The 26,094-nt window shown below is 44.1% G+C and overlaps 1 protein-coding gene across 2 annotated transcripts in view; it reads right to left on the bottom strand.

Moving 5' to 3' along the window:
• The window catches only part of TNFRSF19 (TNF receptor superfamily member 19), a 169,507-nt gene that overhangs the window by 42,672 nt on the left and 100,741 nt on the right, over positions 1-26,094 (bottom strand). For both annotated transcript variants that reach the window (XM_079903010.1, XM_079903009.1), the window contains exons 6-8: positions 25,913-26,023; positions 12,394-12,572; positions 2,042-2,127 (exon numbers count right to left, since the gene is read on the bottom strand). In XM_079903010.1, the coding sequence (XP_079759136.1) occupies positions 2,042-2,127; positions 12,394-12,572; positions 25,913-26,023 (376 nt within the window). The remainder of the gene's footprint in view (positions 1-2,041; positions 2,128-12,393; positions 12,573-25,912; positions 26,024-26,094) is intronic.

Here is a 26,094-nt window from a genome sequence, read left to right as displayed (position 1 = left end):
CCAGTGCCTCAGACTGACGACTAGATTACATTAAATTTAAACTCAATAAATTAAAGGGGAAAAAAACCCTCTAGGACTTTCCAACTCTAAATTGGGCAATACTGATTTCTTCCCTAAATCTTCTTATGGGCGTTTAGCAGGAAGGGCATAATCTTGGCCTTCTGGCCAAAATGATGGCTGAGCTGAGCCACGGGCCAGACTAGGTTGCGGCCACATTTTAACTGGCAAGGGGACGTGTCCTTTTATGGGCTGTGTAGCAAAAAGAGACTCTTTCAGTATCTCCCCTATGTTAGATGTTTAGAGTTTTTGTTAAGTGACAAACCTCAAAGCAAATAATACAGGAAAAAGTCAACATGGAGTGGATTACACCAGCCAACAGAGGACAGACTGGACAGCTGGGTTTTTCTAGCGAGACAGGAGGGCGTGGGGGGGAAGAACGCAGTATTTGGAGTTAGACCTGGGATTGAATATTGTCCCTGCCCATCACCAGCCAACAATGGGAAGTTATTAACCCTCTGGACCCAGTGTCCTCCATGACGAATGCGAGCTGATGAGGACATTGAGAAAATTAAGTAAAACAAATTGTGACCAATACATAACAGGTATTCAGTACTGCATCTGTTAATTGCAATGAGTTATTTGGCGAGCGTTGACCTATTACAAAGATGGGGAGTCAGGGTACGTTTCTATAACAGTTGGAAAGGGTCAAGTTCTTTGCCTTTCCGTCACTTCAAATGTAGAAAGTAATGTGCTTTGGCAAAGGACGTAATAGTAGGGACTGCAAAATGCCATGATGTTCTTGGAAACAAAAGTACCATGTGACCTTATCAAATAATGCAATGACTTTCAATGGATTAAAGGGGGCTTCTGTCACAAAAAGAAGCAAGAGGTCAGATCCCATGCATGGAAAATTATACCAGACTAATCCCTAAATAAACATCTGTATTACTCATGCTCCCCGAGAGTGAAGAGCAACCCATGCAGGGATGGCGCCCTCCTCCAGCCTTCCTCCTGGACCTCGCTGCTCCCACAGCTCAGGAAGGCCCTGCTCAGCGGAGACAAGCCTGCCCTGAGCACACCTGGGGGCCGGGGTTGGGGGGCGCCTGCCCTCTGACTTCTCTCCTGGCCCCTCACCTGTGGGTTTTCATTGGCCAGATTTGTATTTAGGATTAAGAAGAGTGAGGAATCATTCTTTCCTATTCAAAATCAATGCAGGTTGATAACCTGAATCAAACGCCTTTTCCATCTAAGGAAAAAATATGGTCAAAAAGTTCAAGTAATGTTAATACAAAGAAGAAAAGGCACAATTTTCTCTTTACCAGCATGTAATGGGTTTTCTCTTTTTACTTATTTGTTAAATGAGAAAAGTGAAGGAGGGAATGAAATGAACTAGGATGCACACTCATTCGGCAGGTGATTGCCATTCCCCGAGGGGGATGTCTCCAGAAACGCCTGGGAGCCACCCCACGACAGCGTCTGGGGCCTAGGAAGAGCCCGGCACAAAGACACGACGCAGTAGGATGTGGACCTCCTAGTTAACTGGAGTTGCCTGAGTTATGATCTAGAATGAAAGATAAGAGTCTGGGGCTTCCCAGGTGGCGCAGTGGTTGAGGGTCCGCCTACCGATGCAGGGGACACGGGTTCGTGCCCCAGTCCGGGAAGCTCCCACATGCTACGGAGCGGCTGGGTCCGTGAGCCGTGGCCGCTGAGCCTGCGCGTCCGGAGCCTGTGCTCCGCGACGGGAGAGGCCACAGCAGTGAGAGGCCCGCGTACCGCAAAAAAAAAACAACAAAAAAAAGATAAGCGTCTGAATGGGACATGGCAGCAGCAACGCCTCTGTGCTTCACCCGAGATTCTAATCAATGGATGCAGTTTGCTGACTGAGACGCACAACAAAAGGGCTTTCTGTCCTGCTGGACTCCCGATAAAAGGCCACGCACTCTAAGCCCCGCAGCAGAGAGAGATTTTGTTCCATTTGTCCACAAAGAAAGGTTTTTAAAAAGGCCCAGAGCCCCTCCGCTCTTTGTAGGGCGTTACTCACAGTGTGGCTCGTAGGGGGGCGGCGGGTCTCCACAAGGCACACACTCCATGTCTTGAAAACCAACAAGTTTGGTCTTCCTGTAAAATCTAGAAGAGAAAGGGAAATAATCCTTGTTAGCATTTTCATCTAAGCTCACAGTTGCGGCAAACAGACTTATGCGATAAATTACTGGCAGTCTCCATTACCAGTTCTAGCGTTTCAGAAAAGGTTCTCAAAGGCTTAACTGTAACAGCAGACAGACACATCCTTAGAAAGGTCTCTGAGCATGCAATGAACGCTTAAGAAGTAACAATTCACTAAATGTAACTTTGTAGGTTCTACTCAGCCCCACTTTTCCTACGCTGAGGTGGGGTGCCCGTGAGGGCGTATGAAATCTGGACATTTCTATTGTCATTTAAATGACAAAATGCCTTGTGAAGTGCTAGTTTTTAACCTTTGAAATTCGAAGGCCAAAAATGCTAAGCAAACCATAAAACCATTGGAAAAATGCAGGCAGATACTGATACAATCGTGATAAAAGGGGGCATGTTTCTATGCATGACAAGAAACCCAGGAGCCAGGACGATAGAGATTAACAGCTTTGAGCGCGCACACACACACACACACACACACACACACACACACACACACAAATACTAGAGGCATCTGAAGAGCAAAAACAAAGCATCATCAACATAGTGGGCAAGAGAAAATTGGAAAATAGTTCTAGTCATGGTATTGTCTATAACTTAAGACTATAAGATAAAACTTAAAAATCATTATGGTGAAGTGAACAAGGCAACTGAAAAACAGGCAAAAACACTATTCCCAAAAGAAGAACATTTCATAATTTTAAAACTTCACAATTAAAACTAAAAAGATGATGCAATTAAATTTTAAAAATTAACAGTAAAATGTTTAACCTCATTACTAACAAGTAAGTGCAAATTGCAGTGAAGATATACCATTTTCACTTAGAAAATCGGGACAGTGTTGGCGTGAGCCTAGGTAAATAGGCACTTGTGTTTATTGTCAGTGGGCATATCAATTGACACTTTAGGAGGGCAATTAGCTGTAGGCCATCAGAACTCAATAGAATAGTTTACATTCTACCCAGTAATTTCATTTTTTGAAATTTATCTTCAAAAAATAATCAAGTGGGTGAAGCTGGATGTAAAGAGTGTAACCACCGCATTGCTCATAAAAGAAAAAAAGCCAATGAGGCACAGTCCCATACCCAAAGCAGACATGACCAGCCATGGTAGACACAAGGCTGTGGAATACAAAGGGGCCTTTAGAAACCATGATGCAGATCTACATATCTATTTTTTTTAATTCATGAAATATCATTAAGTGGAAAAGAAAGAACTGTGAATTATATAATGTCATTTTGCACAGACACACGCTTTTGTATAGATTCTTTCAGATCATTTATTTACCAATGCAGCTAAGAACAATTTTTGTGCATATATTTGCATTGTAAACAGTTTGGAAGGATATTCTATGCCACATATTAACTGATTATTTCTAGATGGTGGGAATTCAAGTGATTTTACATGTATGTATATCTTCCAACTTTTTCATGACGAAAATAGTGACATGGAGAATAAATTACAGATCACGTTCATAAAGACAGGTAGATGCAATTATTTTGTGGAATTGATAACGTAGTAGCAAAGCTGTGTGATCTGTGGTTGAAGCGAAATTTGCATTTGAAACTAGACAATTAGACCAAATGTCCAGACACACCCAGCACTTGCTCAACCTTCCATTTTCATCTGACTGTGAAAATCTGTTTAAATGATTGTAATATGGTGACTTTCCACCAGAATTTATAAAAAATATTTATTTTGGAATTTATAAAGTAAAAGTTAAAGAACAAAGTTGGAGGATTCACACTTTCTGATATCAAAACATATTACGAACTCCCAGTTATCAATACTGGCATAAATGCAGACGTACAGACCAATGGAACAGAACAGAGAGCCCAGAAATGAACCCTCACACATATGGTCAAATGCTTTTTGACAAGGGTGCCAAGACCACTTAATGGCTATGGGACAGTCTCTTCAACAAAAGGTGCTGCAAAAACTGGATATCCACGTGCAAAAGAATGAAGTTGGATCCTGATCTTTCACCATATACAAAAATTAATTCAAAATTAATTAAACATAAGACCCCAAACTACAAAACTCCTAGAAGAAAATATAGGAGAAGTTTCATGACATGGACTCTGGCAATGATTTCTTGGATATGACATCAAAAGGCAACCAGAAGGCATATAATAAATAGGCAACAAAAGCAAAAATAGACAAGAGGGAATATATTAAACTTAAAACTTTTGTGCATCAAAGGATACTATCAATGTATACTTATTCCCAAACTCACGGAGTTGTATACAATAAATATGTATAGCTTTGTCAATCATACCTCCACAAAGTGGTTAAAAAAATGTCACAACCAAAAAAAAAAAGTTTTAAATTATAGTAATAATAGTTTCTTTGGTGGTTAAAAAAAAAAGGTACAATGAAAACAGTGAAAAGGCAACCTACCCCTGTGGGAAAAAATATTTGCAAATCACATATATGATAAGGGGTCAATATTCAGAATATATAAGGAACTCCTACAACTCAACAACAAAAATCAAATAACCTGATTTAAAAATGGGCAGAGGACTTGAATATTTCTCCAAAGAGGATATATAAATGGTAAGCAAGCACATGAAAAGACGGTTAACATCACTAATCATCAGGGAAATGCAAATCAAAACCGCAGTGAGTCATCACCTCAAACTCATTAGGATGGCTGCTATTAAAAAAAAAGTGTTGGTGAGAATGTGGAGAAACTGGAACCCCTGTGCACTACTGGCAGGAATATTAAATGGAGCAACTGCTATGGCAAATGGTATGGAGTTTTCTTAGAAAATTAAAAATAAAACTAGCATAAGATCCAGAAATTCCACTTCTGGGTATATACCCAAAAACATTTTTTTTAATTCTTTTTCTTATTCATTTATTTATTTTTTGGCGGTGTTTGGTCTTTGTTGCTGCACGTGGGCTTTCTCTAGTTGCGGCAAGCGGTGGCTACTCTTTGCTGCGGTGTACAGGCTTCTCATTGCAGTGGCTTCTCTTGTTGCAGAGCACGGGCTCTAGGCGCACAGGCTTCAGTAGTTGTGGCACGCGGGCTTCAGTAGCTGTGGCTTGCAGGCTCTAGAGTGCAGGCTCAGTAGTTGTGGCACACGGGCTTAGTTGCTCCACGGCATGTGGGATCTTCCCTGACCAGGGCTCGAACCTGTGTCCCCTGCATTGGCAGGCGGATTCTTAACCACTGCTCCACCAGGGAAGGCCTAGCCAAAAGAATTGAAACCAAGATCTTGCTGAAGAGACTGTCTTTTCTCCATTGTATGTTCTTGCCTCCTTTGTCGTAGATTAACTGACCATAGGTGCACGGGTTTATTTCTGGGCTCTCTGTTCTGTTCCATTGATCCATATGTCTGTTTTTGTGCCAATACCATGCTGTTTTGATTACTGCAGCTTTGTAGTACAGTCTGAAATCTGGGAGGGTTATGTCTCCAGCTTTGTCCGTTTTCCTCAGGATTGCTTTGGCAATTCTGGGTCTTTTGTGGCTCCATATAAATTTTAGCATTTTTTGTTCTAGTCCTGTGAAAAATGTCATGGGTAATTTGATAGGAATCACAATAAATCTGTAGATTGCTTTGGGTAGTATGGCCATTTTGACAAAATTAATTCTTCCAATCTAAGAGCATGGGATATCTTACCATTTCTTTAAATAGTCTTCAATTTCCTTTATCAATGTTTTCTAGTTCTCAGTGTATAAGTCTTTCACCTCCTTGGTCAGGTTTACTCCTAGGTTTTTTTTTTTTTTGGACACGATTTTAAAAGGAATATTTTTAAACTTTCTCTTTCTGATATTTCATTGTTAGTCTAAAGAAATGCAACAGATTTCTGTAGGTTAATCTCGTATCCTGCTACCTTGAGGAATTTGTTTATCAGTTCTAATAGTGTTGTGTGGAGTCTTTAGTGTTTTCTACATAGAGAATCATGTCATCCGCGTATAATGACAACGTGAATATACACTACTGAACTGTACACTTAAAAAATGGTTAAGGGGCTTCCCTGGTGGCGCAGTGGTTGAGAATCTGCCTGCCAACGCAGGGGACACGGGGTTCGAGCCCTGGTCTGGGAAGATCCCACATGCCGCAGAGCAACTAGGCCTGTGAGCCACAACTACTGAGCCTGCGCACCTGGAGCTTGTGCTCCGCAACAGGAGAGGCCACGACAGTGAGAGGCCCGCGCACCGCGATGAAGAGTGGCCCCCGCTCGCTGCAACTAGAGAAAGCCCTTACACAGAAACGAAGACCCAACACAGCCAAAAATAAATTAATTAATTTAAAAAAAAAAATGGTTAAGATGGTAAATTTTATGTTACATTTTTTTACCACACCTAAAAAATGCATTAAAAAATCTAAAAATAGGTAAAAAACCATACGACAATATAAGGGAGCTTTCTTAGATGTACTTCTTGCTAAACATTGTAATATACGCAGACTAATTCTCTTTATCTCAGACAGAAAACATGCCAAATTATAAGTTGATTAAATTAAATATTGAGATAGTCTAATATAGTTTTTAAACAGAAAAACTCTTTCTATGTAAATAAGCTAAACAAGTGCTGGGAATCAAATGTGGACATTATTGAACTTTTTTTTTTTTTTTTTTTTGCGGTATGCGGGCCTCTCACTGTTGCAGCCTCTCCCGTTGCGGAGCACAGGCTCCGGACGCGCAGGTCCAGCGGCCATGGCTCACGGCCCAGCCGCTCCGCAGCATGTGGGACCCTCCCGGACCGGCACACGAACCCGTGTCCCCTGCATCGGCAGGCGGACTCTCAACCACTGCGCCACCAGGGAGGCCCCTGAACATTTTTAAAATAATGAATTCTATTTGTGACAAAACAGTTTGGAGGTCTGAGCTCTCCCTGAAATTGAACAAAATATATTTGCCAAAAATATAATTATTAAAATATGTGATCAGTTTGGGGGCTGTAACACAAATGAGGCTAGCAGGTGAGAAAATCCCATGTTTTCAATGACCATTAAGTCTAACTAGAAGCCCTAACGAGATAGGAGGTTGAATGGGCCTGCCTTGTTGCCACTGCTCACAGGAGAGGCGATACTTGGGCATGATGCTCATAGCAGCTATCAGCAGCGGTACAGAGATTATCCAAAAGCATTCAGGACCTGCTCTGCCAGCTTCTTCATTACAATGGCTGGACAGCAGAATCTAAGATTTTTTTTAACTGCTACGAAATTTTCAAAGCCATCAACCGACTCTCACTTTTTCCACTTAGTACAAATGAGATTAAGGTCTGAATCCTAAAGCACAGAATAATTACTGAATCACCAATTATGTATTAACAATCAAAGACATTTTTTTTTATTTTTAAAAAGTCTCCTTAAAATTATCATCCAATTTGAAGATGAAGATACAGAAATTAGAGTTTTACGATGTGACAAAAGATTAAGTGGGTAAAGAAATCTATAAATCTTTAAAAATTATTCTTCTCTCTATTTTGTTTAGATTGCCAAGGTTTGGGGGACATAGATATATTTGCAACTCTGCTCCTGACCAAATGAGACAGGACACAAATTTTTAAAAATTAAATAAGACAAAAGAGAACAGAGACATATACACGGTGTCTGGTTAAACTGCTTTTTATCGTTGAACTTTAAATTTTACTCCGTGCTTTCAGCTAATGCAAAGAGACAAAAGGAAACCACATTGAATTTTGTCTAATTTACTGTCTGATGAGATGCAGCATATAAATACATCTATGCACCCAAAATATTCCCCAACACTGAATGTGAAGAGGCGTTTTTAATTGAGCTGAACCCAAATAATACAACTTAGTCTAATGCACACCAGCTTGATAACTGCTACTTTAAGAAAGCCTGGTTGCAGACACTAACTCCTCCACCGATGAACGCGTCTCTGCAGGGGGATGACAGACCCCAGTCCAGCCCTGGTTTCAGAACGATCTCCCTTAATACAGGTTTGAATGCAGCTGCCACGTCCTGTGTGTGACATCAGGTCCCATTTCCTGCAGCGCGTCTGCCGGGGGCGGGTGACAATTCTGCCCTCTCCTACACACCCGTGGGCTCCGTGTTTGTGCTGGAGGGTCAGCCCCCTGTTCACAGTTCTCGGCAGCCAAAGCGATGGCCCCAGTGACACTGAGAAGATGCTACTGAAAAGATGACCGTCAGGGGAAGAGCCTGGTGTTGCCTGGGGCGCTCGGGATGGGCAAGGGTTGCCAAGTGCCACTGTAAGCAGAAGGACGGAGGACGGACCAGGCGGTTGGGGAGCAGGGCTGACGGGGGTTGGGGGGGGAGTGGGTACAGAACCGGCAGAGGCCATCCTCAGGGGCAGCGAAACAGGACTCGAGCAAGTCATTCATCCGCTCCAAGGATGGACTTCCTCCTTTGTAAGGAGGGGGTGATGTTAATCCCTAGTGTTAACCATCCCGGTTACTAAAAGCAGCAAAGAACTGGCAGGGGCTGGGTTACTCTTCCAGGGCGGGGCCCCAGGTCCCCTCGGCAGAGAAGGGAAGGGGGCGTGGGCCAGAACAGGGGCTGGAGGCCCTTTGGCCACTTTCAGCAAAGCTTTCACTGGCCCCCAATAACATTAATTGGTAACAATGTCAATGATTTATCTAGTGCTTACTGTGTACTAGGCGCTCTGCTAGGCGCTCGACGTGAGCTATGTTCTTAATCCTTCTGACAATTCTGTAGGCTGGTATTATTATTAGATGATATTTTTATAGGTGAGAAGAATCAATGTCAGAGAAATTAAGTAACTGGCCGAAAGCTGTTGACCATATTTGGGAACGAGGGCACTGAATTTCCCTAATTGGTCAAACTGTAGCACAGAGGACAGACTTTCCACACCGGTGTCCGGTGGGGGGCTGGGCCTTTGGGCAGCAGAAAATCCTGATCTGAGTGAGGCCTCGGCCGCAGAGGGCAGGCGTCACACCAGGAATGAACCTGCCCACCTTATGCCTGACCTTGGCATTTTTCTGGAGGCAATATGCAATTTATTTATTTCCTTTCTGCCTCCATTTTCCTGTCTGTCAAACGGGTGTCAACTATTTTCCTCTTTCACAAAAATACAGTCAAGCTGGGTGAGCACTTTGAAAACACCCTGGAAGACCTGGAAGAGTAGAAGTCACTCTGTAATTGCTGCCTGCCTCACGCCTTCATGCTTGCTTAGAAAGGATGTGATTTTAAACTAATCATATAACTGAACTACGAAACACCATGCAAATGTCTACTCGTTTCTAACCTTCCCACATCTAAGCATCTATTTACAGAATGAGCAAACACCGTGACACTAAAGCACTGGGCTCAGGTGACAACACGTTTGGTGAAGCACGAGGAAGCACGTTTGGCGGGGACTCCCTCTCACGCTCCAGCAGCCCACGCCTGGGTTCCCCCTTGTAAAAACCGAGTCCTGGGTCTCTGGGCACTGCCCAGCTCAGCCTGGCATCCCCCGTGGACCCCTCCTCTCCCTGACGCCCCATCCTCTTCCCCGGCGGAGAGGGCAGAGGAGTCAAGACCCGGTTCCGTCAGAACAGGAGCAGAGAGGTATCGGGGGCCCAGTGTCTGTCCTTCCATCAGATTTGCACAAGCTCAAGACGCTGGGGAATAATATTCACAGCTCTCAGTGTCTTCTGAGATTACAGGCCACTGCTTTCTAAACACGTAACAGATCACTGAGATACACTTCACATACCACGCAATCTACCCCTTTAAAGTATTCAAGTAAATGGTCTCTAGTGCACTCAGGGGGTGTGTCAACATCAGCTCAGTCACTTTTAGAACATTTTCATCAGGGAAGAAAAGAAACTCTGTACCCTTTGGCAATCACTCCCCCTTCTTCTCAACCCTTCCCAACCACCAGCCCTAGACAACCACTAATTTACTTTGTGTTCTTTAGATCTGCCCATTCTGGACGTTTCACACCAATGGAATCCTACAATACGTGTTCTTTTGTGACTGGCTTCTTTCTCTTAGCATAATGTTTTCTAGGTTTCTCCATGTTGTCATATGTAGCAGTAATTCATTCCTTTTTACCGCTGAATAATATTCCATTGCTAGATACACTCCATTTTGCTTATCCATTCCTCAGCTGATGAACATTTGGGTCATTTCTACTTTCTGGCTCTCATGTATAAGGCTGCTATGGACATCTGTGGACAAGTCTTCGTGTGGACATGTTTTCAGTTCCCTTGGTTACACGCTCAGGAGCAGAAGTGCTGGGTCGCATGGTAACTCTACGTGCAGCTTTCTGAGGAAACGCCGTACTGTTTTCCGAAGTGGCTGCACAATTTTACGTTCCCAGTTTCTCCACATCCTCACCAACACCTGTTACTGCCTGTCTTTTGGTTATAACCATCCTGGTGGGTGTGAAGTATGTGGGTCTTTTTTTTTCTTTTTTTGCGTTTGCTGATGACTAATTGACGTTGTGTATCTTTTCATGAGCTCACTGATCATTTGTGTCTCTTCTTTGGAGAAATGTCTATTCAAATCCTTTGCCCGTATTTTAATTGGGTTATTTGTCTTTTTGTTATTGAGTTGTAAGAGTTCTTTATATGTGCTAGATAAGATAGTCCCTTATCACATATATGAGTTACGAATAGTTCTTTTAATTCTGAGGGTTGTTGTTTCAATTTCTTGATGGTATCCTGTGAAGCACAAAAGGCTTTAATTTTGATGAAGTCAAATATAGCTATTTTTTCTTTGGTCACTTGTGCTGCTGGTGTAAGACCACTACTTTCTGCATCTGTTTGGGTTCTGAGTCTTCGCATAAGGACTTGCTTGACCCATGAGGCTATTCCCTGCCCTGTTTCTGGCCTTCAGGCCCAGAGCTTTATCTGCCCTCTGGCTTCACTAAAAGCCCCAGAGCGGGCACGCAGCATCTGTCAAATCCCTGCTCCCGTGGGCACGAGCCGGCGGAGTGCAGTCAGCGTCCTCCGTCTGCACTGACGTGGAGCGTGGATTCTGGTGGCAGAGTCCAAGCCACACTGCGCACTCCTGTGCCATCTCGCCTGAATAACCTTAATGATAGGCTCACTTTCTTCGTTTTTAAAACACTGTGAACGTCACAGACAGTAATTCACGTAAACTGCTTAGCCACTACGTAATACAGTTTGCTGCTCCCGTCACGCTGCCGGCCCTGGTTGCTTTACTTCTGCAATAAAGCCTGGGTTCCAGGAAAGCTCCGGGAATCCTCATCTCTCCTCTGGCTCCACTAGATACTAATTAGGTCCTCCTGATGCTACTTTGTCCCCTCCCCTCCTTACTTCCTGCAGCAATGCCTCGTCCCTAACAGACCACCACACTGGCCCCACCGAGTCCCGGGCTTCATCAGGACTCTGGCTTCCAACTGCCTGTTTTATCTGGCATGTCCGGCCAACCGTTACCTAGAAGCACTTAAAATGTTAAAGTTCCTCCTCCTGGGCTTTGTCTCCCCACCTGGCCCAGGTGTGGTCCCCTTGCTGTCCACGGCCTGGGTTCCTTTTCAACGTGCCCATTTCAGGTCTCCACCGGTACAGCTGCATCCCCCCGGCTCTCACTGCCTCTCCCTCTTCTCCGCTCTCCCTCCTCCTGTGGCTGCCTCGGCCTCTCGGCAGTTTCTGAGATACACCAGGCCGTGTCCACCCCAGGGTCTGTGTCCAGAGACAGCTCACCTTTCCAGCATCGCCCATCCTGATGACCCACCTTGATCCTGCAACCTGCATCCCCTGCGTCCCCCAGGGGCATGCCCAACGCCCTGAGCTGCTTGCGATTTTCTTTTTTTCCATAGCAATCATATCTTCCACCTTTTTGTACAACTTATCATTTACTGTGTAGGTATTTGTCAAATCTTATTAGGATGTCAGCTGCCTGTGGGTGGGGATCTCTGTCTCCCTCCCCAAAGTGATGCCTTACAAAATACGACTGGATGGCGGTATTTGCATTTCTCCGATCATGTTGAGGATGGACATCTTTGTATGGTCACAGGCCACACACGTGCCTCTTTTGTGAACTGTCTAGTTTTTTCTTTCGTCCCTTTGTCCATGTTTTCTGTTTTATCGATCTGCAGGAGCTCTGAGGATTTTCGGGACATGGAGCCTCGGTCACCACGCTTATCCACTGCCTGTCGCCGTGCAGGGCACACAGGAGGCCCAGAGAATAGAAGAGCCACGAACCTCGGCAAGTGTGCAGGTTAATATCAGCGGGCATCTGCACTTGGAAGGGAACCAGAGAAAAGCCTGTTCAGACTAACTGACTCATTACGCGGGAAGGACTGGACACATACCCGGGCAGGCAGTCCCCACAGATGGCGTCGCGGGTGGCAGAGCAGTTGGCCTTCTGGAGGCGGCTCAGCAGGGCGCAGTCCAGGCACGGCTTGCACTTCTGAAAGCCCCAGTCCTCCTTGAACCTGTGCGGCCAGCACCTCACACACTGGGCATCCTCCCCGTAGCCAAAGCCACATTCCTGCGGGGATGAACAGGCAAGAGACAGCTATTCAGACCCCGCGAGCGTGACAAAGGGGGACGAGGAGACGGCGGAGAACTGGGCTGGTGACTACCCAGCGCCCGCCTCTCTGGACACAAAGGCCGCTCTTTCAGCGAGTTCCAATGTGTCTCCCCCTGCTAATAATCTCTCTTACGACCTAAGTATACTTACTCATCCACTTTATTCCAGGAGCACGAGCATTTGAATAAGAAAGGCTCTCCCCCTCCCCCGCCTCCCCCGCTGCTGCGGCATTACCGCCAGCTGAGGGCAGAATTACGGTACTTTCTTCAACTCAGCTGGTCATCTGAGTGCTCAGAAGCTAGAGTTGGGGAAATATGTAGACACCTAGTCGCTTATCAAGGCAGAAAGTAAGTGCTGTGATAAGTAACAGAACACAAGGACAGCTGCATACGAAACGTCAGAAGCTTACAATACCCTTAGAGAAACTTGGAATGGTTAGCTGTTTATTACTGTCTGAGAGAGGGAAGATGCTTACACAATGCTTATAAGAACACTAAATCCTTGTTTGGATCAAACCCTGTGATACTAAAGGTCTCAAGCATCTCTAGATTTGGCCATCAGAACCCAGAACTGCTTTCCAAGGATGGGCTTCACAGACGGCTCTTTGACCTGCATACGAGTTCCAGCACTAAGTCAATCATAGCGTGTCATATGATGCCGTTATAAATGCAGTCACAAAAAGAACGCCATAGACCAGTGTTCATGATAGTTTAAAAAATAAGTTACAAAACAGAATGAGAAACAGGATCCCATTTCTTACAACAACGTTAACAGTAAGTGCTAACATTTATCAGGGGCTTCCCCTATGCCAGGATCTCATTAATTCCTCCTCCCCCACAATGAGGAAAGCGCTTCCCATGCTCCTATTTCCTGGATGGGAGTATGGGGTTTCCCAGAAGGCATGCACCTTAACCAAAGAGACACTGCTAATGTCAGAACCAGGATCTGAACCTACACGTTTTTTAAATTAATTAATTTATTAATTTATTTATTATATAGCGCTTTACAATTTTCAAAAGTTTCACACACATGATTTCATATAATCCCATAATAATCCTTTTTAAAAAATCCTCTATCCCTATATTGCCCCTCTCCCTCCCTCTCTCCACTGGTAACCACTAGTTTATTCTCTTTTATCTGTGAGTCTGCTTCTTTTTTGTTTTACTCACTAGTTTGTTGTATTTTTTAGATTCCACATATAAGTGATATCATACAGTATTTGTCTTTCTCTGTCTGACTTACTTCACTTAGCACAGTGCCCTCCAAGTCCTTCCATGTTGCCACAAATGGCAAAATTTCTTTCCTGTTTATGGCTGAGTAATATTCCATTGCATATACGTACCACATCTCCTTTATCCATTCATCTGTGGATGGGCACTTAGGTTGCTTCCATACCTTGGCTATTGTAAATAGTGCTGCTATGAACACTGAGTGCACGTATCTTTTCAAATTAGTGTTTTTGTTTTTTTCAGATGTATACCTAGGAGCGGAATTGCTGAGTCATATGGTACGAACCTACGTGGTTTAATTCCAGAGCCAGACTTCATACCACTACACTCTGGGACTTTCAGGCACTTTATGTGACATATACACAGGAAGATGTCTGAAAGATTACATATCAAATGTTAACATGGTTATCTGCACTATGTGATGGTTTCTATAGAACGCTGGCCATTAAAAAGAAAATCAGACAGCAGCTCTCGAGCTGCAAACAGAGCCCCACGTGGAGGGCATGCTGGGAGCCCACACACAGCCAGAGGGGCAGCGGGGGGGGGGGGGGCGGGCAGGGCTCCCAATCACACCTCAGCTTCCTCATTGGGAACCACGGAAGCCAGAACACAGATCCAGAGAGGTCAGAATTCTCGCTTCTCCATAAAATTTATATATTTAACTTCTTCATCCATATTTTTATACAAAGTCAACTAAGCAGTACTTATTGGCTGAAAATTAAATCAAAACCAACACACACACACACACAAAGATACAAATGAACTTATTTACAAAACAGAAATAGACTCACAGACAAATGTATGGTTACCAAAGGGGAAGGGTGGGTGGAGGGAGGGATAAATTAGGAGGTTAGGGTTAACATATACACACTACTATATATAAAATACGTAATCAATAAAGACCTACTGTATAGCACAGGGAACTCTAGTCAATATCTTGTAATAACCTGTAAGGGAAAAGAATCTGAAAGAGTATATATACATATATATATATATATATATACATATATATGTATGTGTATTATGTATAAACTGAATCACTTTGCTGTACACCTGAAGCTAACACGACATTATAAATCAACTATACTTCAATTAAAAAACAAAAACACAAAGAATAGTATTCCCTGTACGCAGTAAGCCACTCAATAAAGGATATTAGCAACGATACTTCAATCCAGACCTCACTAATGAACTCACTCACATTTGGGAGGGGCTATCCCTTCCTTTCCCCCTTCAATTCCTCTGCCAGTCTTTCAAATGTGTGTCTTGAACAAGCACAGCAAAGAGCAGGGGAGAAAAACAAAGCAGAAGGTCAGCACCTTCCTAACCCTGAGGGCTCCAGCTAGACAATGTTCTGAACCAAAGGCACAGACAGAAGCAGGGGGGAAAAGTTTTAAATACTAATTCACAAATTAGAATTTCTTTAGAACTGTTAACAGGGATTATCTTTTTTTTGGGGGGGGTAGTGGAATTATGAGGTGTTTTCAGTTTTTATACTTCTGTAATGATTTGATTTTCGTGCAGGAAGCATCTCTAGTAATCAGGAAGACAATACAGACACACACTGAGAAAGAATTTCTTAGGATGTGTACTTGGTCTTGGCGGGAAGGAGACCACTGCTATTTTGGGGGGCTGTGCACAGCAGTGGAATCTGCACTAGGACAGTGTTAGCTGCTGAGAGAGCCCCAGGCATCCGAAGGCTTTCTTTAGGCACAGAAGGGAGCCTCCCACCCCGAGTCCCAGGATCAAAGCGTGTGCACATGACATCCGGGGCAGGACCTCCTCACTCAGGCTGGGCATATCCCTCAAAGTTCCTGCGGCAGCGATTTCAACATCACGCTTTGATCCAGGCAGCTGGGACTGTAAGGGTCTCATATACAGGTTAACACACAACAGAGAAGGAAAGAAAAAGGGAGGGAGAGGAAGATAGGAAAACAAAGGGAAAGAGGTAGGCGTCTATGAACTGGTAGCAAACGTCAGAAATGTTGCTCTTCAAGCCAGGCTGATACAGGGGGAAAGTGTATATTTTCCTGCATTGGAGCAAAAGACACATCGGCCACTTGCCAGCTAAGTTATCTTGGGAACTCTCTGACCCTCAGACTCTTCATCTGTGAGATGGGATAACAATGCAGGCCCTACAGGGTTACTCTGAGGAATAAAAGGGAAAACATATGAAGCCTCTAAACTCTAAATCAAGCACAGGTGTCCGTAAACAAATGATACCCATGGCCATTACTGTTTTGGATTCTCTACAGCCCAACAGACCGATTTTCTTGATTCCAGTATAATAAAGCTTCACTGGGGAATAAAGGGATCTGCAGACCCCAATTTTTTCTAGGCTACTTCAAACATCACTTTCCATCTAAAACATTTTTATTGAATAAAAATTTTTCTAAATCGAATCCCAAGTACCTCCTTTTTTTAAAAATATTTTTTTTTTTTTGCGGTACGTGGGCCTCTCACTGTTGTGGCCTCTCCCGTTGCGGAGCACAGGCTCCGGACGCGCAGGCTCAGCGGCCATGGCTCACGGGCGCAGCCGCTCCGCGGCATGTGGGATCTTCCCGGACCGGGGCACGAACCCGCGTCCCCTGCATCGGCAGGCGGACTCTCAACCACTGCGCCACCAGGGAAGCCCCCAAGTACCTCCTTTTGAAAATGGGTACATAAGACAGAATTTAACCTTTCCTGGTTGAATCCACTACTGCGTTGCGCCGTCATACAAAGAACTAGGCAGTCCTGGGCCTGCGGGGCCGTTCTGCTGCTCTAGCGCCCCTGCCGCGTGGTCAGCGGGCCTCCCTCCCTCCTGCCGAGCCCCGCTGTCTATAGCCACTCACTTCCCCTCTCCAGTCCTGAGAAACTAGAGCAATGACCTGACTAGAAATGAACTTGAAAGAATATACACAGGTGTACTGACAGTTCCACCTCTTTTGAGAAAACATATACTTCAGTGTTGGGAAATCTTTGTGCTTCTGTTTTGATTCCTGGCCGTGTCTAGAGTTTATATTGTACATAAGCACCGCTTTGACCGATGAGTTTTTGCCATGTATCGTTGTGTGTGATTTACATGTCATTAGAGTTTATAGAATGAGGATTTCATGAAACTTTTTTTTTTTTGGTTCACTCTGCACTGGACCAAATCACGTACAGAAAGAAAACAAAGCCAGGCTCCAAGGGCATCACAGCTTTTGCCTTTATTACCTGGATACCGGCTTACTATTTCTGCCTGCAGCTTATATGCTCTGGGGGCAGCTGCAGCAATTCTCTTTGGGGTAGATTCAGGTGAGGGGTTGAGATAAGGCTTTGTACCATCACCATCACAAAAGAGTACCAGAATGTACAGAGCAGGTACCATGAGCCATACTTGTACAGAGATCGATTATTTGGGGGAATTTTATTCAAAATATATTTTCTCTCAGAAACAGACTCACAGACACAGAGAACAGACTTGTGGTTGCCAAGCAGGAGGGGGGGTGGGGGGTGGGGGAGGGATGGAGTGGGAGTTAGGGATTAGCAGATGCAAACTAGTATGTGTAGGATGGATAAACAACAAGGTCCTACTGTATAGGGAACTACGTTCAATATCTTATGATAAACCATATGGAAAAGAATATGAAAAAGAACGTATGTATGTAGAGCTGAGTCACTTTGCTGTGCAGCAGAAATTAACACAACATTGTAAATCAACTACACTTCAATAAAATTTTAAAAATATATACTTTCTCTAAAGTATTTGCCATTTAAAAAAAGATTATTAGAAACACAGCCTAATATTATTTTTAAACTTTTAAGAATAATATCATCATTTTCAGTTCATGAGAGTCTAAGAAGTGTATGAAGTACTCATTCCACATGTTAAATTAACTAGACACCTTGAATTAACTAGAAATTCAGAGCAGTTATTTCCAAAGAATTACTGTATAGCATCCATGGCAGCAACCACATTTAGAGCTGATTTGTCACATTTCTAAAGCACCATAAACGTAGAGACGTCATCATTATTTGAAATCCAGGCTATAAAGTAAAAAGCATATAAATATTAAATTACCCGCCATATAAATGTCTACCTTGATGTTTTTATTTCATTCACTAAAACAAGGTGGTTAAAATGCCTTGAAATCTTCCATATTAAGTTCAATAAACAACTACCAAGAGAAACGGAAGGAGGCGAAACAACGGAGAGAGAGAGACAAAGACAGAGAGAGTGACAGAGACAGAGAGAGAGACGGGGGGGGGGGGTCACCAGCCCCTGTCCCATGGTAACCCGTCTTTCCATCCTCCGTCCCTAACTTCCCACTCCGCCACTGTGCCAGGTCTGGGGAAACCTCCCAGACACATCCTCCTCGTGTGTGGGCAACTATTCTGCATCTCCTTTTCATTCACCCCGCTCGGCGCACTGTGGGGAGCGATGGCATCAGCCCCTGAGCGCGGGTTCCTCCGCAGGGATGCAGGTTGGTACCCCACGGGAGCTGCTCTTACTCATCACTGCACCCAGGTGCTGGGGCACAGAGGGTACCCTTCGAGCGCGGCCAACTGAGCTGGCAAGCATCACGTGATCTAATTGGGCATCTCATGAAAATACCAACAGTATTAGATCTTTTAGTTTTTCCCATGTGACCTTGGGGCACAAGGGGGAGAGCTCCCAGGCACAGTGCTTCCTTTGGGGACAGAAGCAGAGGTGTGGACAGGTCCATGGTGACAGGAGGAAGGGGCAGGCTGCCCACACTGGCTCTGCTCAGTCTTTCCTTTGACAGACTCTCTGCTTGACCAAAGTCTGCAGGTGTCTCTGAGCCACTTTTTCGACTGCACCCTGTTCTTAGGTCTGGTCTTGAAGAACCCGGTTGTCCGAGGATCCTGTCCCGTTGGTTTAGCCAGAATCCCCCACCCTCAGTACCTGCTTATTCTCCATATCTGACCTCCCAAGCCACCCACCCTACCCCCCGCCCAGGTGAGGCCTGGTCCCCCGTCTGCCTGCAGCAAGAATCCTGGCGTCTACACAGCCGGGATCCCCCTTCCGCCGCCGTTTCCTCTTGGTGAGCGTCCACCCTGCCCCCCGCTCTGCTCCGGGACTATAACCCCCACGTGTCCACGTTGCATGTGGAGCTGAATGCGGTTCTGGGCCGAGGTCTCTCTTCTCCTGTTGCAAAAGCTCCTGAATAGAATTTGTTTTTCCTGCTGTAACCTCTGTCCTGTTCTGGTTTCCTTTGACACTTTCCACGTTGTACTGAGTTCGCCCTCTCACCAGTTAGTAGAAGGACTCTGTGTGTGTGTGTGTGTGTGTTTGGTGTGGGAGGCTAAGGGAGAGGCAGGAGAAGGGGGAGGGAAGAGTGAGTCAGTCACTGGCCTGGGCTCCAGGATTAGCTACGTGTTTTATTTTTATGGAGGACGGTCTGCCATTAACATCCATGCTAGAAACGCGTTGAGGCTTCAGAACAATACGGCAGTTCTTTATTTTTGAAATTATGACCTGGTGCCTGAAAGCTTAAGGAAATACCTAGGACTGCCCTGAATCACCGGGAAGGCCTTTTTATTAACAAACTTTGAGGTGGGAAAATACACACATGGCTAGAAAAGAATGCATGGCCATAGGGTTCCTACTTACTTCCCCAAAGCATAAACTAAGTGACTAACCCTTGGCATCTGACATCGCCCCCTACCCCGCCTTCCCCAAAGCCCACATCCCTGAAGCCGTCAAGGGTTCTCTGCGTGACCACGCTTGAGTCGGCCTCCTGAACCTTCTCCCGGCCCATCTGCACGTGGCCTCGTGAAATCTAGTTCCAGCAAGAGCCCTGCGGGGTCAGTTTAACCAGGGCCCTCCCCCTCAGGGTCCTCAGCCTCCCACCCCCCGGGTGACATCCGGCCGTCCCACCCTGTGTTCAGCGAGAACCCGTCGGGTCGGCTTCGGTCAGAAATTCTCCGCCTCTCGTGTCTCCTGGTAGCAATTCCCACCACGGACTCGACCCCTCCTCCTCGGCTACGAATTCCCACTCATCCAGGCTGTATTCGGAGATCAGCCCCTTCCCTCCCGCTGTAGAATCCCCATGCCTACTGCAAAGGTTCTGAACGACGCCTGCCCTGCCCACTTCAGCAGGTGCCACTGAGTATCTCTTCTTTCACCGCAGCTACGCCAGTGCGTGATGAAGGGCTAATGCTGGGTAAACAGACGGACGAACAAATATTGTGTGAAGCAGTATTTGCTCAAGTTTATTATTAGTAGCAGTATCAGTATTAGTACAACTACTATTATTTTATCCCAGGGAGCAAAAGCCTGTAAGGGCCACAGCAACATCTCCTAGCTGGTAAGGCCAAGCCTTCCCCCTGGGCGGGCGGAGGTGTGAGCAGCTTCCTGATCTTGGCTCCAAAGCAAGAGAGGGCTGGGCCCAGCTGGGCTTCTTCCAGCCGAGCTGGGGGCAGCCGTGGCTCTGTCACTCTGCCCAATATTTTTAAGCCACATTTGGTGGCTTTCCAGTAGCAAAATGACTGAAAGTAAACAGTGCTCATATCCCCTTCCTTCTTCTCTCCCTCTGCAAATCCAGAACTGAACAAAAAACACCACTGGATCCCACCTACACGCTGGGGGAGCAGGCCCGCCTCCCGACAGGGGAGATCCTCACAGACCATGAATTATCCAGGAAACACATCCAGGGGCCTCCGGTCAAAAGCACTATTTATTTGTACAGCCAATAAGTATTAACTTGGGTTCTTTGAATTTTGAAAGCTCAAACTGGATGGAGAAGAAGTTATTTATAAAGAAAATCTAGGGCACACAAATGGAAACGACAAACTAGATTCAGGTGCGGCTGGTGTGCAGCAATCAGCTTTCTAATTTCCTTTAAGAAAACAACACCAAAGACATAGCCCCCCAACTTTTGGTTTGTGAAAACCCACAGTTGAGTTTTCTAACGAAAAATTACAAGCTAGAGCTTGTTAATACCTGCCAAACACCACTGGGCTTGATTAGGTATAATTAGACACAAATACAGTGAGCGACACTGTAATTAAATGGCAGAAATGAATCTTTTTTATGCTTGACAATTACATTAATCTTTGTGTGATTTTCTTCCTAAGGATGTAAACAGTTTTCCACAGAGGAGATGTCTTTAGAAATAGGGAGCCCCGCTGCACCCGCGGGGAGGGAAGGGTGCAGTTGTTTACAAGAATTAACTTTTTTCACATTAACTAAAGTCATCCCAATAATTGCTTAGCAAAGCTTACTTTGAAAACCGTTCCAGAGACTTGAAGTCTGTTTCCAGAGGCTCATGCAAAAACTAGTTTCCTGATTTACTGCCGGGAGGCGATCGTGTTAAAAGCACACTGTTGGCATCAATGCTCGGTGCGGAGGAGGGGCCGTGGGCGGGCAAACTCTAGACGGTGAGAATTCAAGTCTAATGTGGTCACTTCGGGAAAACAAAAATCATCTCCCGCTCACTCTCACGAGCCCCCAGGACGCCACCGAACGCTCACGCACACGGTCGTGGTCAAAACGCCCAGCGTAGCTTGCTTACAGAGCCATGGAAATCATACTCGGTATTTTTTGCCTCGGAAATAGGAAAAAGACATTATTCATTATCTTTATCATAAACTTGCAAAGACTAAAAATTAAACCCTGCAGTGGGGGAGAGAGTAAATAGGGCTCAAGGGGATAAAGTCCTCCACACAGATTCTAAATGGCTCGGTGACCCGTCACATATTTTCCCAAAGATTCAGGAAAACGACTTCCTAAGCTGAGTTACTAAAAAAGAGCCGAAACGACAGAGATGGTGCTTGGGGCTCTGTGGGAGGGACCTGGGAACCGAAAGGGCTGTTGAGATGCTACCGCTCTGCGTGGCCCCAGGGCAGCGCTGGTGGGCGGAGCCAGCGGAGTGGGAGGGACAGGTGGGGACCTGGACAAGCGCACTGCCCGGAGGAGGAGGGCGGGGAGAAGGCTGCTGGGAGCAGCTCCTGCATCGCACACGCTGGGATATTTGTCTGTGTTTTCAAAGTTGGTCCGAAGCCACTGCTTCTGGAGGGAAGTCGATCATTCTAGAACAACACTGTCCAATATGACAACCATAACCTCACATGGGGAAACTTAAATTTCATTACTTAAAATGAAATAAAATAAGCAACCCAGCTCCTCGGTGACACCAGCCACAGTTCACGTGTTCGGTAACCACAGTGGCTCGTAGCACCCGTGTTGAACAGCACAGGTAGAGACCATGTGCATCAGCACAGAAAGTCCTTCCAGGTGCACTGTCCTCGGGCATTATCAAGGCGGGAGGCAGACGGTGACCCCAAGAGCCCCCCCTCCCCCCGACACTGTCACTTACTTACAGTGATGGTGGACACACCGACTAACCTCTAAACAGGGGTAGTTATATATGCTCCCCACTTAATCTGTAAACAGACTAACCTCTAAACAGGGGTAGTTATATATGCTCCCCACTTAATCTGTAAACAGACTAATCTGTAAACAGGGGTAGTTATATATACTCCCCACTTAAGACGTATGCTGTAAGAATTCCTTATGTCATACAAAGATCACATAGAACCTGGCTCACTATAATACATGTTGGCCAATGTTAGCTATTTTCATTGCATGGTATATATCACAGACTCACAATTAAAGACATTTTGAGAGAGAGTCCATATTTTTTAGGTTAAGACACACCCTGTAGATGAACACACGCAACGTATCCAGGGTGAAAGGTGAAAATGAGTACTCGTTTAAAAAGTGGCCAAAGATGAGAAGGGTACTGCTCCCAACAAGCATCAGGGGTCTTATTGAACCTGGAGCTGCTGCATAGACTCCTTACGCTCTCACAACTGAAAGGAAGTAAAAAGCGGTCGGGGAGCGCTGACCACACACCACAGGTGAGCAGAGCACATGCTGCCCCTGGAAAGCTCTTCCGGCACCTTCCAACAAGCCCAACTGCATGTCCCAATGTAGAGACCTAACCGTGGGGGAGTAAGCCATACCTCGTGAAAAGGCAGGACTGAATGCCTTCCAAAGAAAATAATAATTAGGAGTAATAAAACGACAGATGGAAATTTTAACTACACCTGCTTACCCAAAGTATTTGCAAGCTTGAGTTTTAAGGTATAGATATACGTTTGTAATTCGAAGAACCTCATGACCCGGAATTTATTTTGGATAGACATGATAGTAGAAAAATGGACAGAAGTTTTCAATTATGCTTAGTACAGCAGAATAAGTTACATAATAATGTTAGAATAAAGATGATTAAAAACTCTATGTTTGGTGAAAATGCTCTTTTAAAAATTCTTAATATAAAGAAAACTTTAGTTGTGGATATCAATAATTTGATCCAGCTTCCCTACTTTTTCATAACTAATTATAAAATATTTGCTATTTATTGTGCTTTCAAAATTTCAAACACCACTGGTAGCCAAAATGGTACACCTCAGTTAAAAAAGTAAAGACTCCTGTACTCATCTGCTTCATTACAAATTAACAGGTAACCCCCCTAATGATATAGTTAGTATTCCAAGCAACAAGCAAATAGACTATTTATAAATGTAGTTATCTAACAATTTAACAAAAACTTAGTCTCAGTGAAAAGAATAAATTTTGCCTTGATTTGCAAAGCTTGGAAGTGACAATTAACCAGTTGAACATACTTGTTGATTTAAGTGATTTATCTGATTTTAATATACTCAGAACTTACTCTTCTTTCCTTTGAAAGATGTATGTTCTTGCTAAAAATTTAATAAAGGCAGCCTGGAAGGAAGAAATTGCAAATTCATGAGTGGACAGTTTAGAAACTTCCAGCTCCAAAGTAATTGTTTATAAAAAAAACTCACATCCTTTGCCTTGATTAATTAACTAGAAAATAAAAATGTATTTTTACTTCCATAGGTGTATTTGACTCCTTTGCCTTTCTTATGTTTTACATTTTAGACCCTGAGCGAGGCTCACTTGCTAATTTTATTTACTAAGAGCTAAAACCAAGCTAAAAGACTTGGCAAAACATTATTTGCAACACACAATCACACATTCGTTAACTTCTATATTACTAGATTTAACTGTCACCTTTTTTTCCAAAACCCATCCGAGGCTGACAGATTCGTCCACTCCTTGAGCAAAGATTCTCTAAGTGTCTGTTACAAGGAGCTGGGCGGTCTGTTTAGACAGTGAGGGTGAAAGCTGAGGGGTTGCCTGCCTGCAGGGTGGACACCTCAGGACAGGCAGGAACACGCTCTACATTTGTAAGTTTGTGCTTCTGAGTGGGTCCTGAGAATCTAATATTTCAGTGGCGTCGTTACCTTTACTTTTACTCTTTCTCACTCAATGTTTTGTCCTGGTCTTTTTTTGATGAGGAAAATGATCATAAATATTAATAACTAAAATAAGTACACACAGGCAGGGTATTCAGATTGTTTCCTTTTGGTTGCCCCAATAAAGTTGGACAGCTACTGCAATACTCGGGGAAAATTACTACCTAATGAAAAATACTTCTTATGGATATCTGTGGGAAGTTATGAAATACAGAAACTGTTATCAGATAATCTCAGAGGATGGATTTAAAAAAAAATACTGCGAGCTGACAGAACCTCCATCTTCATTCTCTAGATAAAGGATGAAGGTTAGGGAGCAATTCCTTAGAAATGATTCACTCATCTCTTCGAATCTGTGATTCGTTCATATTTTCACAGAGGTTTGACAAAAGAACTCTGAGGGGTAGAAACATCCCTGTTTTCCTTGCGGGCACAATCGCATTCTTAACTACTTTGTTGACAGATCCTAGATATGCAGCCCTCCTGTTATAAAGGACCTTTTTACATCCAACAGAGCAAAACCTATGGCTGAAAACTCATGTTACTACAATCCACAGGGATTTAAAAAACATCGGCCAGGGGGCTTCAGCAACTAGACACCGCAGAGTTCAAAATTCAGCCAGTTCCTTCCAAGCGGACGGCACAAGAAGCTGAAAGCGGACATATTAAACACAACACCCAGAGAGGCCATCCACCAGGAATCGCTTGTGGAATGCATAATTCTTTGTTTCCTGCTGTTTGCAGACCATCGATCAAAAATCTATGAATGACAAGACTCAAATTCAGAGAACAGCAGACTGTAGGGGAAAGGACTTCTCTTTGAAAAGTCACTTAAAATAAAAAGACACATCTTTTGTTCCTTTTCTAACAGGAAGACCTTGGTGCATTCTTTAGAACAAAACGATACATCAATTGTCCACAACTGGTAACGTCTTCAAAAGGTCAGAAAATAAAGCAAATGCATGTGCGGCTCTGAACACGCTCACAGCAAAGTGCCCAGGAACACCCAGAACTCTGAATCCACCCAGTTGGAACACAGCTGCTTCACAAGCAGTGGTGAAGATGAATACATTGAAGATGCTCCCGGGAGTAGCATCTACTCAAAGTGGGAAAATTAATAATCATACTGGCACTGTCAAAGGAATGTTCCAAACCCCGGCTTGGAAAAGAACTGCGACCTTGGAGCATGGTTACTTAAGACACTGCTGGGGCTCTGTTTTTCTTGACTAGTAATTGTAACCTTAATTTTAAGAAAAAGAAGGCCCAGTAAATAGTATTATTACCATTTTCTGTTATCAATGCTTTATTTATAAATCTTTAGTAGAATGCTGATTCTTTTTAATTAGAGCAAATAAACCTTAATGATTCTATTCTTTTTTAAAATTTATTTTATTGAAGTATAGTTGATTTACAATGTTGTGTTAATTTCTGCTGTACAGCAAAGTCATCCCATCATTCGTATACTTTTTCATTACAGTTTATCACAGGTCACTGAATAATTCCCTGTACTATACAGTAGGACCTTGTTGTTTAATGGTTCTATTCTTTCAATAAAATACAATAAACACTAAATTATACACAACGACATTTATTGAATTACGGTTATTAGAATCTATTTCTTTTATCTCAGTAAGACACATGAATCGAATGTATTGAAAAGGGAATTGTGCAATATTTGGCTAAAGGGACATGACAAACCAAGAAATCTTCACTAGTCATTAACTGAAAGAATTTAGCTGAAAAGAACGCATTTTAAAGACAGATCTACAACTTTCCCACACACCCGACAGTTACCTTGGACAACTCCATGCCTGGCCCACACTGCTTGCAGAGAACACAGTTTCCTGACTGATTCCTGAATTCCTGTTGTCCACAGTCTCCTGTTTCACAGATCACTCTACATGCCTGAAATAAATGTTTCACAGCACGTTATCTTAAGGGAAGTTAATTCTATTTCTCACAAAAAAGGAACAGTA

This window comes from Stenella coeruleoalba, assembly GCF_951394435.1.
Source record: "Stenella coeruleoalba genome assembly, chromosome: 18".
In the NCBI taxonomy this organism is placed as follows: domain Eukaryota; kingdom Metazoa; phylum Chordata; class Mammalia; order Artiodactyla; family Delphinidae; genus Stenella; species Stenella coeruleoalba.
The sequence above is the reverse complement of the archived record's forward strand: the minus strand, read 5'-3'. Positions and strand labels throughout refer to the sequence as shown.